Consider the following 14615-nt stretch of genomic DNA (forward strand, 5'->3'; position numbering starts at 1 on the left):
GCCCCGGTCAACTGTAAGTGCTGTTATTGTTAAGTGGAATCTATGAACAGCTCAGCCGCGAAGTGATAGGCCACACAAGCTCACAGAACGGGACCGCCGTGTGCTGAAGTGCGTAATGCACTCACAACTGAGTTCCAAACTGCTTCTCGAAGCAACGTCAGCACAATAACTACTTACTCGGGAGCTTCGTGAAATGGGTTTCCATGGCCGAGCTGCCGCACACAAGCCTAAGATCACCATGCGCAATGCCAAGCGTCAGCTGGAGTGGTGTATAGCTCGCCGCCATTGGACTCTGGAGTGATGAATCACGCTTCACCATCTGGTAGTCCGACGGACAATTCTGGGTTTAGCGGATGCCAGGAGTTCGCTACCTGCCCCAATGCATAGTGGCAACTGTAAAGTTTGGTGGAGGAGGAATAATGGTCTGGGACTGTTTTTCATGGTTTGGGCTAGGTCCTTTAGTTCCAGTGAAGGGAAATCTTAACGCTACAGCATACAATGACATTCTAGACTATTCTGTACTTCCAACTCTGTGGCAACAGTTTGGGGAAGGCCCTTTCCTGTTTCAGCATGACAATGCCCCGTGCACAAAGCAAGGTCTATACAGAAATGGTTTGTCGAGATTGGTGTGGAAGAACTTGACTGGTCTGCACAGAGCCCTGACCTCAGCCCCATCGAAGACCTTTGGGATGTATTGTAACGCCGACTGCGAGCCAGGCCTAATCGGCCAATATCGGTGCCGACCTCACGAATGCTCTTGTGGCTGAATGGAAGCATGTCCCCGCAGCAATGTTCAAACATCTAGTGGAAAGCCTTCCTAGAAGAGTGGAGGTTGTTTTATCAGCAAAGGGGAAACCAACTGCATATTAATGCCCATGATTTTGGAATGAGATGTTCGACAAGCAGGTGTCCACATACTTTTGGTCATGTAGTATATATAGTGCATTCGGAAAGTATTCAGACCCCTTGACTTTTTCCACATTTTGTTACATTACAGCCTTCTTCTAAAATTAATTGAATAAATGTTTTCCTCATAAATCTACACACAATACCCCAAAATGACAAAGTGGAAACAGGTTTTTAGAAATGTTTGAAAATGTATTAAAATAAAAAAAACAGAAATACCTTTATTACATAAGTATTCAGAACCTTTGCTATGAGACTCGAAATTGAGCTCAGGTGCATCCTGTTTCCATTGATCATCCTTGAGATGTTTCTAAAACTTGATTGGAGTCCATCTGTGGTAAATTCAATTGATTGGACATGATTTGGAAAGGCACACCGCCTGTCTATTTAAGGTCCCCCACTCTATTGCCTTATTGCCAATCGTCACGTCTGGAGGAAAGCTGGCACCATCCCTACGGTGAAGCATGGTGTTGGCAGCATCATGCTGTGGGGATGTTTTTCAGCTGCAGGGACTGGGAGACTAATCAGGATCGAGGGAAAGATGAACGGATTAAAGTAGAAAGAGATCCTTGATGAAAACCTGCTCCAGAACGCTCAGGACCTCAGACTGAGGCGAAGGTTCACCTTCCAACAGGACAATGATCATAAGCACACAGCTAAGACAACGCAGGAGTGGCTTCGGGACAAGTCTGAATTTCCTTGAGTGGCCCAGCAGAGCCTGGACGTGAACCCAATCCAACATCTTTGGAGAGACCTGAAAATAGCTGTGCAGCGACGCTCCCCATCCAACCTGACAGAGATTGAGAGGATATGCAGAGAAGAATGGGAGAAACTCCCCAAATACAGGTGTGTTAAGCATGTCATACCCAAGACGACTCGAAGCTGTAATCGCTGCAGAAGGTGCTTCAACAAAGTACTGAGTAAAGGGTCTGAATAATTATGTAAATGTGATATTATATAAACTGATTTTTGCTTCATCATTATGGGGTATTGTGTGTAGATTGAGGAGGGGGGAAAAACTATTTCAAACATATTACAATAAGGCTGTAACGTAACAAAATGTGGAAAAAGGAAATTGGTCTTAATACTTTCCGAGTGCACTGTGTATATATATACAGTATATATATACAAGACAAGTCAAAAGTTTGGACACACCTACTCCTTCAAGGGTTTTTCTTTATATTTACTTTTTTCTACATTGTAGAATAATAGTGAAGACATCAACACTATTAAATAACATGTGGAATCAGGTAGTAATTATTCAAAGAAACCACCCTTTGCCTTGAAGACGGCTTTGCACACTCTTGACATACTCTCAACCAGTTTCACCTGGAATGCTTTTGCAACTGTCTTGAAGGAGTTCCCACATATGCTGAGCACTTTTTTTGGCTGCTTTTCCTTCACTCTGCTGTCCAATTCATCCCAAACCATCTCAATTGGGTTGAGGTCGGGTGATTGTGGAGGACAGATCATCTGATGCAGCACTCCATCACTCTCCTTCTTGGTCAAATAGCCCTTACACGGCCTGGAAGTGTGTTGGTTCATTGTCCTGTTGAAAAACAAATGATAGTCACACTAAGCGGAAACCAGATGGGATGGCGTATCACTGCAGAATGCTTGTTAAGAATGCCTGGAACTCTTAATAAATTGCCCACAGTGTCACCAGCAAAGCACCCCTACACCAAAACACCTCCTCCATGCTTCACGGTAAGAACCACACATGCAGAGATCATCCGTTCACCTACTCTGCTTCTCACAAAGACATGGCGGTTGGAACCAAAAATCTCAAATTTGGACTCATCAGACCAAAGGACAGATTTCTACCTGTCTAATGTCCTTTGCTCGTGTTACTTGGCCCAAGCAAGTCTCCTCTTCTTATTGGAGTCCTTTAGTAGTGGTTTCTTTGCAGCGATTCGGCCATGAAGGCCTGTTTCATGCAGTCTCCTCTGAACAGTTGATGTTGAGATGTGTCTGTTGCTTGAACTCTGTGAAGCACTTATTTGGGCTGCAATTTCTGAGGCTGGTAACTCTGATGAACTTATCCTCTGCAGCAGAGGTAACTCTGGGTCTTCCTTTCCTGTGGCTGTTTTTATGAGAGCCAGTTTCACCATAGCGCTTGCGACTGCACTTGAAGAAACTTTCAAAGTTCTTGTCATTTTCCGGATTGACTGACCTTTATGTCTTGAAATAATGATGGCCTGTCATTTCTCTTTGCTTATTTGAGCTGTTCTTTCCATAATATGGACTTGGCCTTTTACCAAATAGGGCTATCTTCTGTATATCACCCCTACCGTGCCACTATACAACTGATTGGCTCAAATGCATTAAGAAGGAAAGAAATTCCACAAATTCCACAAATTAACTTTTAACAAGGCACACCTGTTCATTGAAATGCATTCCAGGTGACTACCTCATGAAGCTGGCTGAGAGTATGCCAAGAGTGTGTAAAGCTGTCATCAAGGCAAAGAGTGGCTAATATAAAATATATTTTGATTTGTTTAACACTTTTTGGTTACTACATGATTCCATATGTGTAATTTCATAGTTTTGATGTCTACGCTATCGTTCTACAATGTAGAAAATAGTAAAAACAAAGAAAAACCATTGGAGAAGGTGTGTCCAAACTTTTGACTGGTACTCTATGTATATAAAATCATTGCTCATTTCAAATGATAACTGTCACTTACATAAGTCTAAAATTAACTTCTACCTGCACCTTGACATGGTTAAAACTGATGCACACAGCAAATGACATGTAGAGATAACGGGCAAATGTTGAAAACTGTCCATATCTTCCAGTCAACAGTCTGTGGCGGATTTGGCCTTGCTGCTGTTGCCAGCCCAGAGCCTAGCCAGGCTGTGATGATAAGGACCAGGGAGATTATACCTATCTTTCCCAAGATAACAAACCTTCCTGCTTGGCATGGATGTTTCCTGTTTAACCTCAAGCTGAAAATCATATGATGTTGTAGATGCCTCATGATAGCAGATGGCAGTTTTTTGAAATCATATGAAAAAACGTCAAGCTTCCTATGACAAGCATTGGGCTGAACCAGGGCAAAACTGGGCTTGGTCTTCGATATGTCAGCAAAAGATACAGTCGGCATTAGAAAGCAAAGAAGGCACTTGGTGGTGACAGGGGAAAAGCAATTGCTGTAATAAGATGTGTTAAACATTGAGTGAACTCAGATTTGCCATCGCAGAATGCAGGATCATCTGCTATTCATCGCTTAGATAGCTTAGTTTTTCATTACAAATTGCCAGCAGGATTAAAAATGCATTCAGAGGCTGTATTCTGTTCTAATTTTATCTCCTAAATTAACATCTCTTATCATTTTATTACCCATCTTACTCCTACACTTCCACAGAAATGAGGGGGCAAATTAAAAAGAGCAATAATAATTGCATATTGCACAACTGCATCAATTTCTTTATATTACGACCTCAAATTGACAATATATTTGGCCAGGGTCAGGTCAATGAGTCCGATTAATGGATAGCGCCACAACTGTAACTAAAATCTGCTTTTTTTAAACGGCTACTGATAATAGCATCCGCTAATTCCCGTTTCTTCAGTGTGAGCAAATCTTAATCTTAAGTGTCCCAGTAGATAGAGCTCCTCCATATCAGGGTAGTTAAACCAAATGTTATTGTGTCTCCCGGGTCTCACAACAGCAGCATGTACTGCAGGATGTTGTAGATAAGGTCAGGGGCTGCGTGCTTACATCATCTGAAGCTCCACTATGCTGTCCTCCGGGAGCACCACTATTCTCCTCTCATGGTCATATCTATCTATACCAATTGATTTCTATTACAGCATCTTGGATGACTCTCATTCATATTCCATTCACCCAGTTCAATGTAACAGTGATAGGTTTAGGCTACTACATGATACTCAAATTGTTTGCTACACCCATCATGAGGTTGCTACAACCTAGCCTATGAATGAAAGTTTACAACGTAGGTGCACACAGGTCAAGAGACAAATTTGAGGCGACAGACAGTGACACATGGACAGACAGTGACATTCAATAACGCCTTGCACACTCTTGCCTGCATCTAGCTGATATAGGGTGTAATCATTAGTCCAACAGTTGCAAATGAAAGTTTCTACTGGACAAATTCAGGTATGTTTATCCCAGTTTTGTTCGGTTTACTACCGTTTAAGAAACGTTTTTAACAGAATCGGCAGAATGAATACACCCCTGATCAGCCATTTGGGGCGCAGCATGGGCCTTCCAGCAGGAGTGAACACAGCACTGAGTCAGGGGAAATGAAACAAGTCATAAGGAATATTTACTGGATGAGAAGTGCTTTTACCAATCAGGAAGAGGTCATGAATCATAGTCGTTTACCAGGATCTGTGTGTCACTAGTACATGTGGTACAGCCTGAATAGGGGCTTAGTGGCATTTGCTGATATAGAAAGAGGCATGGATGAACGCTCTGACGTAAATGCAGGGTCATCAAGACTCTGTAATGTTCTAAAGGTTAAATTATTTAACAATCCTTTTATCAAACAGACAGATTTTGGTTCTGAAAGTGTACTGTATTGTCATTCTATTTTTCTAATTAAAAGTACCAAAAGTATTTCTCAAGGTTGGGATCTCTATTATGAAGTATTCATGGGTACAATCTTTTATCTATTTCCAAAACAATAACATGAAAACTGGCCCATGAAGAAACAGCTTTTCTAATGAATATAATTATGGCTTTTATAATGAGATTTGCAGAAATGTTTCACAGTGCATCAAAGGAGTGAGCCTTTTGTTTTGTTTCAGAATCAGAGAATTTATGAAAAACAATTACCATGCAGTGAGAAATGAGAGCAGAATACATCCATTAATAAATCACAGACCTAGTGTTGTGAAGTAATAAAAAGAGAGAGAGAGAGAGAGAGAGAGAGAGAGAGAGAGACAAACAACAGACTACAAACAAATGTCTAAATGAAGTCAACTGTTATCCCTGCTCTGGGAGAGATAAGCAGAAGCAGAGACTGCAACACAAGGGCCTCCTATTCCTATTTTAAAGAGATTCTTCTCTACTTTTTGTACTTTTTAGCCTGTAGTTCTGAAAATAGTACTCACGAGCCAAAGTGGTCCCCTGAAATCTGTACTACGTGCACCACGTCATTGCTCTCTATCTCTCTCTCTCTGCTGTGTCCACTGAGCTGTTGGGCCCACCCTGCAACCTTATTGGTTAAAATCGGAGGGCCTGTTGTCCGGACCTCTGGCAGTCTCTATGGGGGTGCCACACGGTTCAATTCTCGGGCCGACTCTTTTCTCTGTATATATCAATGACGTCACTCTTGCTGCTGGTGATTCTCTGATCCACCTCTACGCAGACGACACCATTCTGTATACATCTGGAACTTCTTTGGACACTGTGTTAACTAACCTCCAAACGAGCTTCATTGCCATGCAACACTCCTTCCGTGGCCTCCAACTGCTTTTAAATGCTAGTAAAACTAAGAGCATGCTCTTCAACCGATTGCTGCCCGTACCCTCCCGCCTGACTAGCATCACTACTCTGAGCGGTTCTGACCTAGAATATGTGGACAACTACAAATACCTAGATGTCTAGTTAGACTGTAAACTCTCCTACCAGACTCACATTAAGCATCTCCAATCCAAAATGAAATCTAGAATCGGCTTCCTATTTCGCAAAACAAAGCCTCCTTCACTCATGCCGCCAAACCTACCCTCATAAAACTGCCTATCCTACCGATCCTTGACTTCGGTGATGTCATTTACAAAATAGCCCCCAACACTCTACTCAGCAAACTGGATGTAGTCTATCACAGTGCCATCCCTTTTATCACCAAAGCTCCATATACTACCTACCACTGCGACCTGTATGCTCTCGTTGGCTGGCCCTCGCTTCATATTCGTCGCCAAACCCACTGGCTCCAGGTCATCTATAAGTCTTTGCTAGGTAAAGCCCCGCCTTATCTCAGCTCACTGGTCACCATAACAACACCCACCCGTAGCACGCGCTCCAGCAGGTATATTGCACTGGTCATCCCCAAAGCCAGCATTTCCTTTGGTCGCCTTTCCTTCCAGTTCTCTGATTCCTATGACTGGAACGAATTGCAAAAATCTCTGAAGCTGGAGTCTTAAATCTTCCTCTCTAACTTTAAGCATCAGCTGTCAGAGCAGCTTACCGATCACTGTACCTGTACACAGCCAATCTGTAAATAGCACACCCGACCACCTCATCCCCATATTATTACTTACCCTCTTGCTCTTTTGCACCAGTATCTCTCTTGCAACATCATTATCTGCACATCCTATACTCCAGTATTATGCTAAATTGGTAATAATTTTCCACTCTATGGCCTATTTATTGGCTACCTCCCTATTCCTTCAATGTGAACACACTGTTACATAGATTTTTACCTTTTTTATTTTGTGTTATTGACTGTACGTTTGGTTTTATGAGTAATCTGTGTTGTGGGTTTTTGTCGGGCACTGCTTTGCTTTAATCTGGCGCAGGTCGGGCAGTTTGTAAATGAAGAACTTGTTATAACTGGCCTACCCTGGTTATATAAAGGTTGAAAAAATTAAAATTAAAATTAAAAAAATGTTAAGGCCCAACTTCAAGGGAAAACAGTCGCTTTCCAAACTATGGAATTTCGTGGCAAATTGAGGTGAGACAGTAATTATTTTCATAGCTTATGCGTTAAACTACACAATTGACACTCCGACCCAAAGATTAAAAAATACTTTCTTAGTCTCCAAAGTACTGGAGCATGTATTTAAGTAGTGTACATTCAAACCATACATTATCTATCCCAGGAGTGGGGTACCTCTCTTAGAGAGCTTAGATATAAAGTACCTCCGAAAAAGTGTTTATGGGGTTGCAGATGAGTCATCTTAAGAAAACAGTCTTACCGAGCCAGAAATTCATCCTCTAGTTCCCAAACCGACCCTGTAGTCACTAACTCCACTTCCTGGAGACCATCTGTCCAGGCCGTTTTCTGACGACGTTGGAAACCTGAAAACACAGTACAGATAGAGATAAAGACCAGGTGACAAACTTTATTAGACCTACAATTTTGATAAAAGTACATGTCCCAAATGGCAACCCTTTGCACTGAAATGTTGGGTTGTTGTTGGGCTGTTTGTCTGCAAGGTATAAATCTGCTATGAGACACTTACGATCCAACCTCCTTCGTCTGTGGTCATATCACAGTGACCTGCACTCCCTGATTGGCGTCTCTGTTGATGTAGATGGTGTAGACGCCATTGAGGGACTCCCCGTTCAGCAGATGCTGGGCACAGTTCTGGGGGGTGGCAAACAGACGGTTTCCTGGAGAAGAGGAGAACAGAGCACATGAGATCAGCTCAACACAATGGAGATCACTAGGACTGGCCGTGTTCATAAAGTGTGTCATAGTAGGACTGCTTATATAGGACTGCTGATATAGGATTATAGTGATAAGATTATATAGATAGGGGAGATCTGATCCTAGATTAGCTATATTACTCTGAGATGCTTATTGAATATGGGACTGGACTTTAGATAGAGATTGTGGATATGGGGATAAATGGTAAATGTGTGTGTATATCTGTGTGCTTGCGTACGTGTGTGTGTTTACCTGTTGTGAAGGCCGTAGAGACGATTCCGCTGGTCTCTTAATCCCCTGGCAGCCTGCAACCTCACAGTGTATTCTGTGGTCTCTGCAGCCCCTCCAGACGGATCCAAGTGTCCTCGGCATCCAGGATCAGCTCCTGTAATAGTACCACACACACACACACACACACACACACACACACCACACACACACACACCACACCACACACACACACACACACACACACACACACACACACACACACACACACAAACACCACAACACACACAACACACACACACACACACACAGTACACACACACATCACACACACACACCACACACACACAGATCAGGGAACCGGAACTTGAGTGGATACGGTACAGCAAACTGTTTTAGCTAGATCCAATCCTAACAATTGTACAGCAGACAGTAGCCCAAAGAGGGGACACTATCTGACTCCTACTGTACCAACAAACAACAAAAGCACCCAGGCACATCTACAGAAATGAAAAATGTATGTCAGGTCCATTTACATGTTGAATTCATTATTCAGTGGTGTTGGCCCTTATACAACTCTGTCCCGTGTTTTTCTTAGAGTTAAGAAGGATAACTTAAACCACAGATTGAGGAGAGGAAAGGACCTTATCAGACACTGGTGCTATAAGGAGCTGCCAGGAAGAAGAAGAATTTATATTTCTGTCTAAATCTCAAGATGGCTCAATTCCCTTTCGTTGCTTTTGACAAACCGACTTTCATCAATCGGATCTTCTGATGGCATCATGTTTCTCTCAGAGATCTCTTTTTCTGGCAGATGAAAAAGAGATCTCTTTGATAAGCTCTCTAGGAGCCTGCCGTGACAGCAGAGTGAACTGTGAATTTAATGGGGCTTTGAGCCACATGAAATATCTATGAAGAACTGGATGAAATATTCAGCCATTTTGTAAAAAGTCACACATTTTAAGGCAATTTGTTGGATGAATTATGCAGTTAAAGCCACTCTTTAATTGATGTTTCTCTCACAATGGACCTTACACTGTTTCACTGTCGTTTTTTTGTAAAGATGATTATTTTTTGTTAGAATGACTTGTTACTGATATAAAATATTTGCATGTTTGGAATTGTTGATCGTGTACAAGGAATCATTTACAATAGAGGTTGCCTAATTACTGTATATAATCTAGTATTGCTCTAATCTGGAAGGTCAACATATGATTCATAACCAAACTAAAACAGATTGCTGTGGTGAATATGAACATTATATTAACAGAGAGAACAGGTTGGGAATAATTTATGGGGACAGAAATGAACTCAAACAGAGTAAAACAACATAGTCTGTGACTTAAACCAAATCCTCTGTACATGACTGACACCCACTGGACAAACACAAGCACCAAAAAAGGTCAATATAGTAAAACACATGCATCTTAACAGATGTGCAAGTGTGTGTGTGTGTGTGTGTGTGTGTGTGTGTGTGTGTGTGTGTGTGTGTGTGTGTGTGTGTGTGTGTGTGTGTGTGTGTGTGTGTGTGTGTGTGTGTGTGTGTGTGTGTGTGTGTGTGTGTGTGTGTGTGTTGATAGATATAGAAAAGACGAAGACAGTGAGGACAGTACATTCTTGAGTACATCTTGGCCATGTTCTGTTATAATCTCCACCCGGCACAGCCAGAAGAGGACTGGCCACCCCTCATAGCCTGGTTCCTCTCTAGGTTTCTTCCTAGGTTTTGGCCTTTCTAGGGAGTTTTTCCCAGCCACCGTGCTTCTACACCTGCATTGCTTGCTGTTTGGGGTTTTAGGCTGGGTTTCTGTACAGCACTTCGAGATATTCGCTGATGTACGAAGGGCTATGTAAAATAAACTTGATTTGATTTGAGCTCTTTCTGTGACTTCGTTCCAAATGGCACCCTATTCCCTTTATAGTGCACTACATTTTACCAGAGCCCTATGGGAATAGGTTACCATTTGGAACGTATCCTTGGGCTCTGTCTGTATGATGTAATTAGTTGAGAGAGATATCTGCGGCAGAATATCAGGGGAATTGTTCCTGGTGAGTCATTAATAGAGGTATTGCATCAGAATAGACCAGTTAATCTACTTTATTATTATTACCCAGCTACATCAAAGAATTTTATTAAAATGAAAAATGTTCCAGGAGGCAAATGAAAAGATCTAAACGGCTCTATTGCCTTGGCATCCACTGTGGAGTAGAGCTGCATGGGTCTGTATTAAGAGGCAATTTGTCTGGGCGATACAGGATGTATACTGTTTTGGTAGCTTCAAAACGCTACCGGTAACATTCACATTACGGCTCATATATTATCAATCATATCTCCTGTGAGCATGTTTGGCTTGATGATACAGCATGGAGGTCTACAGTGTGTGATTTAGATTGGAAATTCATAGACAAAGATAAGGCAGTATTTTGGTAGCCTGTATGTTTGGGCTATGATGCCAACTCCTTGTCACTAATTCATTGTCATGCCAATGTTTGACTTGACAATGACAGCAATGGAGAAGACAAGAGCACAGACAGATCCAGGACCAGGCTAGTATTTTGGCAGCTGGAAAACACTACACATAACACTTATGGCTCATATCAATAGGGCTGGCACAATTACAGTGTAAACTTGTAAAAAAAAGAAAGAAAAAAAAAAGAATTACTGACAGTTATGGATGAAAACCCTCATGAAAATAAAATAAGTCAAAAATGTTTTGGGTGGAACGAACAGGGACAGACGGGAATTTGTATGGTTATTGATCCTAGCTGAAATGTAAAATGTTCAACTGTTTAAAAAAAAATATATGGTGACCGTGGTCATTTGGCAGGCCAATTACCTTCATCCAAAATTCCATCACCATCACAGCCCTACATCTCAATTCCTCTTTGGCTTGATTATACAGTAACAGTTCAGTGTGTGTCTGTGTGAGAGTGATTGTAAACTCTTGTTGAGGAAGTATGATAAGCCCTACTGTATTCTACTTACCTTTCTGTTGCCATCCACTGACTTGTATGTGAGCATGTAGTTGTCGATGTCTGCGATGGGCGGTTGCCAGGAGATGAGGGCACTGCGGTGGTTCACCTCGCTAGCCGTCAGGTTCAGAGGAGCGTCCATGGCTACAGGGGACCAATCAAATTGCAGATTATCACATAACAGTTCCATTGAGTCAAATCATTATGTCTGGTGGCCAATTTTTTTTATCCATATACTGTACTTAAATTGGAAATATTGCCCAAATATGGTCTATCTCCTAATCTGATGACCCCCCTCTAGCGGACCTTAGTTGAAGTCACCCTTCTGAACATGCATTCTCATGTCCTTTACCCAGCATCCATAACTGCAAAATGTTTTATCTGCTGAAAATTCACACTAAAAAGAATTAGCCATTCCAAACAGAAGATTTTTACCCAAGACCCTATCCTCCTCTCACATCTAGATAGCTGATACATGCACTCCTTTTCCTATCTTTCTCATTTTCATATCTCCCTCCTCCTGTTGTCCTCAGGTGTTTTTAGGGGGGGATCTATGACAGTTCAGTAATTAACAGCGTGTTCTACCACTGATAGCCTCAGGACTGAAGGATTTTCTACATGAGATGCAATGACATCTCAACACTGCAGTAGTGCCGACTAGAGAAAATTACAATGTGGATGTCCACACTGACCTGACTGCCTCTTCCAGGAGAGACTGTCATTCTCCTCCTGTCTCCTCAACATGACTGCAATGCCTGAGAGAGTGTTTATCTTTCCTTTTCCTTTCATCCCCCTTTCATTGTGATGGACACTGATTCAACATTTTCATGTAGTCCGAGGGCACATCTCAGAAGCTTTTTCAGCCATCACAATGCCTCCACTTCTCTCTTGTTTCTTTTCTCTCTCGCTCACTCTCTCAATCTCTGATCTCTGTCAATTCTTTCTCGACTCTCTCTCTCATTCCCTCTCTTTAATTACAGTATACCTGCACTCGGAGGCGTGTTAACACTTTTTACATTAGGACGTTCTGTAATATTCTAATGTTCTATAGTTTTGCCGCATGCAAATGTAGAGGTGTCTTAATAGACAAACAGATGTCAAGGGCAGTAATGAATTATTCTTACTATTACTCCTGTATGCATTGTACTGAGACAAAATAAATGTGTTTCCATCAAACCATTAATAAGTTCATCCCAATGCACTGGTTCAGGTGGACACTAAACCAAACTTTAGTTATTTGGAAGAAACATAAAAACTTCTGTGAATAACATGTCTCTCACTGGTCAAGTATTTTAGAAAGTGAGTCAACCAATAACTTCATGCTCATAAGAGGTCATCAACACTGGAACTATTTATCAGAGCATAACAGCTAGCAAAACAAAGCATAAGCAATGCATAACCACATCAAAAACATTTAATGAGATGCAAATTAAGAGCAAAAAAGTCTGGTGAATTCGGCCATCCCATCCAGTGATTATGTGTCAACATCAGACAACAAGGCTGGCACTGGAGTAGCAAAGCCAATGGCCTGTGACACTTTTAACAAATTAATTTAGCCAAAAACAGTGTCTATAAATTAAGTTTTGCAAAGGCCACTGTTTGATTAAACATATGGGAATTGCCCCTCATTCTAGGGAGACTTTTACTGCAAGACACAATACAAAAGAAAGCAAAAAAAAAGTACTGGTTGTTCTTTTTTCTGGACATAAGTTTTTGTACTCTACAGAGGCAGAGCAGCAGCCCACTTGTTCTGAAAATGTTCATGCAGCTCCAGCACTGTGCAGACTGGGTAAAACTCTGCTGCTCTGCTCCCTTGGGGATATTAATGGCCTGCTGCTGACAGAGAATTTTTGTCTCAAAAATAAGTTTAGAGCCCCAACTAAACTAAACTAGACCATTTTTCTCCCCTCCTCTTCTCCCTCCCCTGCCGTAGAGTAGGTATGATCTCATTGGCTTGTGGAGGTCGTTAGCTAGGAGTAAGGCGGCATATTAGGACAGCCTCAGTCTCGGCAACTCTTGCGGAGATTGAAAAAAATCTTGCTGAGACTGAGGCTGTCCTAATATGGACACTGTATAGCAGGAGTAGAAACATGGTCAGTCAGTGATCACACTGCAAGGGCCTCAATAAGAGGGGCAATGATTCCTGTTGCTAATTAGACACACTTTATCTGGGAGGTGTAAAAGGGCACCTGTTAATTGAATAGGAGCAAGTTTCAAGTAGCTCCAGGTAGCTTGCCTTTCTCTGAGTAGTCTGCTTCTTGAACATGTGCCATCAGAAATTCCACATTTTGATGTGTTATAGTCTGGATTTAAAATGCATTATATTTAGATGTTGTGTCTCTGGCCTACACACAATACCCCACGTTGAAGTGGAATTATGTTTTTACAAATTAATTTAAAATGAAAAGCTGAAATGTCTTGAGTCAATAAGTATTCAACCCCTTTGTTATGGCAAGCCTAAATAACTTCAGGAGTAAAAATGTGCATAACAAGTCACACCCCATGTTCAAGAATTGGCTTTTTCTCATTCACTCTAGGTTAAATAAAAATGAAATCTCCAAAATATTGTTACTTTTTAAACAAAGAGATTATTATTATTATTATAATTAATGAATTTAGAATTATATAAAAGCCCTTTAGATATTCTCAGATATTCTCACAGATCCTAACAGAAAATGCCCCTTAGATATTAATTTAGAATCCTCCAATCCTCTAAATGTAATCATTGGCAGAGAGACACGTCATTGAAACATTTATTTTTAGATATACTGTAGGCCTACCATAGGCAAAATTAGTCTCACTAGTGTTGAGTAATGTGCTGTTAAAAGTGGTGTAGGTCTTATTTATTTAAATAGCATATTGAAGTTAGAAGCAATAGGATTTGAAGTAATAGCCTACAAATATTTTAGCATCGTTTTGCGCTGCTCTGAGACAAGCTTGAACATCTTGGCATAGTTCTGTTATAATCTCCACCCAGCACAGCCAGAAGAGGACTGGCCACCCCTCATAGCCTGGTTCCTCTCTAGGTTTCTTCCTAGGTTTTGGCCTTTCTAGGGAGTTTTTCCTAGCCACCGTGCTTCTACACCTGCATTGCTTGCTGTTTGGGGTTTTAGGCTGGGTGTCTGTACAGCACTTCGAGATATTAGCTGATGTACGAAGGGCTA

At 41.5% G+C, this 14615-nt stretch overlaps 1 protein-coding gene across 1 annotated transcript in view; it reads right to left on the minus strand.

Annotated features, from left to right (window-relative positions):
* The window catches only part of LOC111979751 (tenascin-R-like), a 178943-nt gene that overhangs the window by 10981 nt on the left and 153347 nt on the right, over window positions 1–14615 (minus strand). Inside the window, 7 exon segments of the mRNA XM_070449031.1 lie at window positions 7850–7901; window positions 8066–8100; window positions 8103–8216; window positions 8506–8548; window positions 8550–8590; window positions 8593–8638; window positions 11465–11595. Of these exon segments, the coding sequence (XP_070305132.1) occupies window positions 7850–7901; window positions 8066–8100; window positions 8103–8216; window positions 8506–8548; window positions 8550–8590; window positions 8593–8638; window positions 11465–11595 (462 nt within the window).

The sequence above is a fragment of the Salvelinus sp. IW2-2015 genome, linkage group LG19, assembly GCF_002910315.2.
Source record: "Salvelinus sp. IW2-2015 linkage group LG19, ASM291031v2, whole genome shotgun sequence".
Classification (NCBI taxonomy): domain Eukaryota; kingdom Metazoa; phylum Chordata; class Actinopteri; order Salmoniformes; family Salmonidae; genus Salvelinus; species Salvelinus sp. IW2-2015.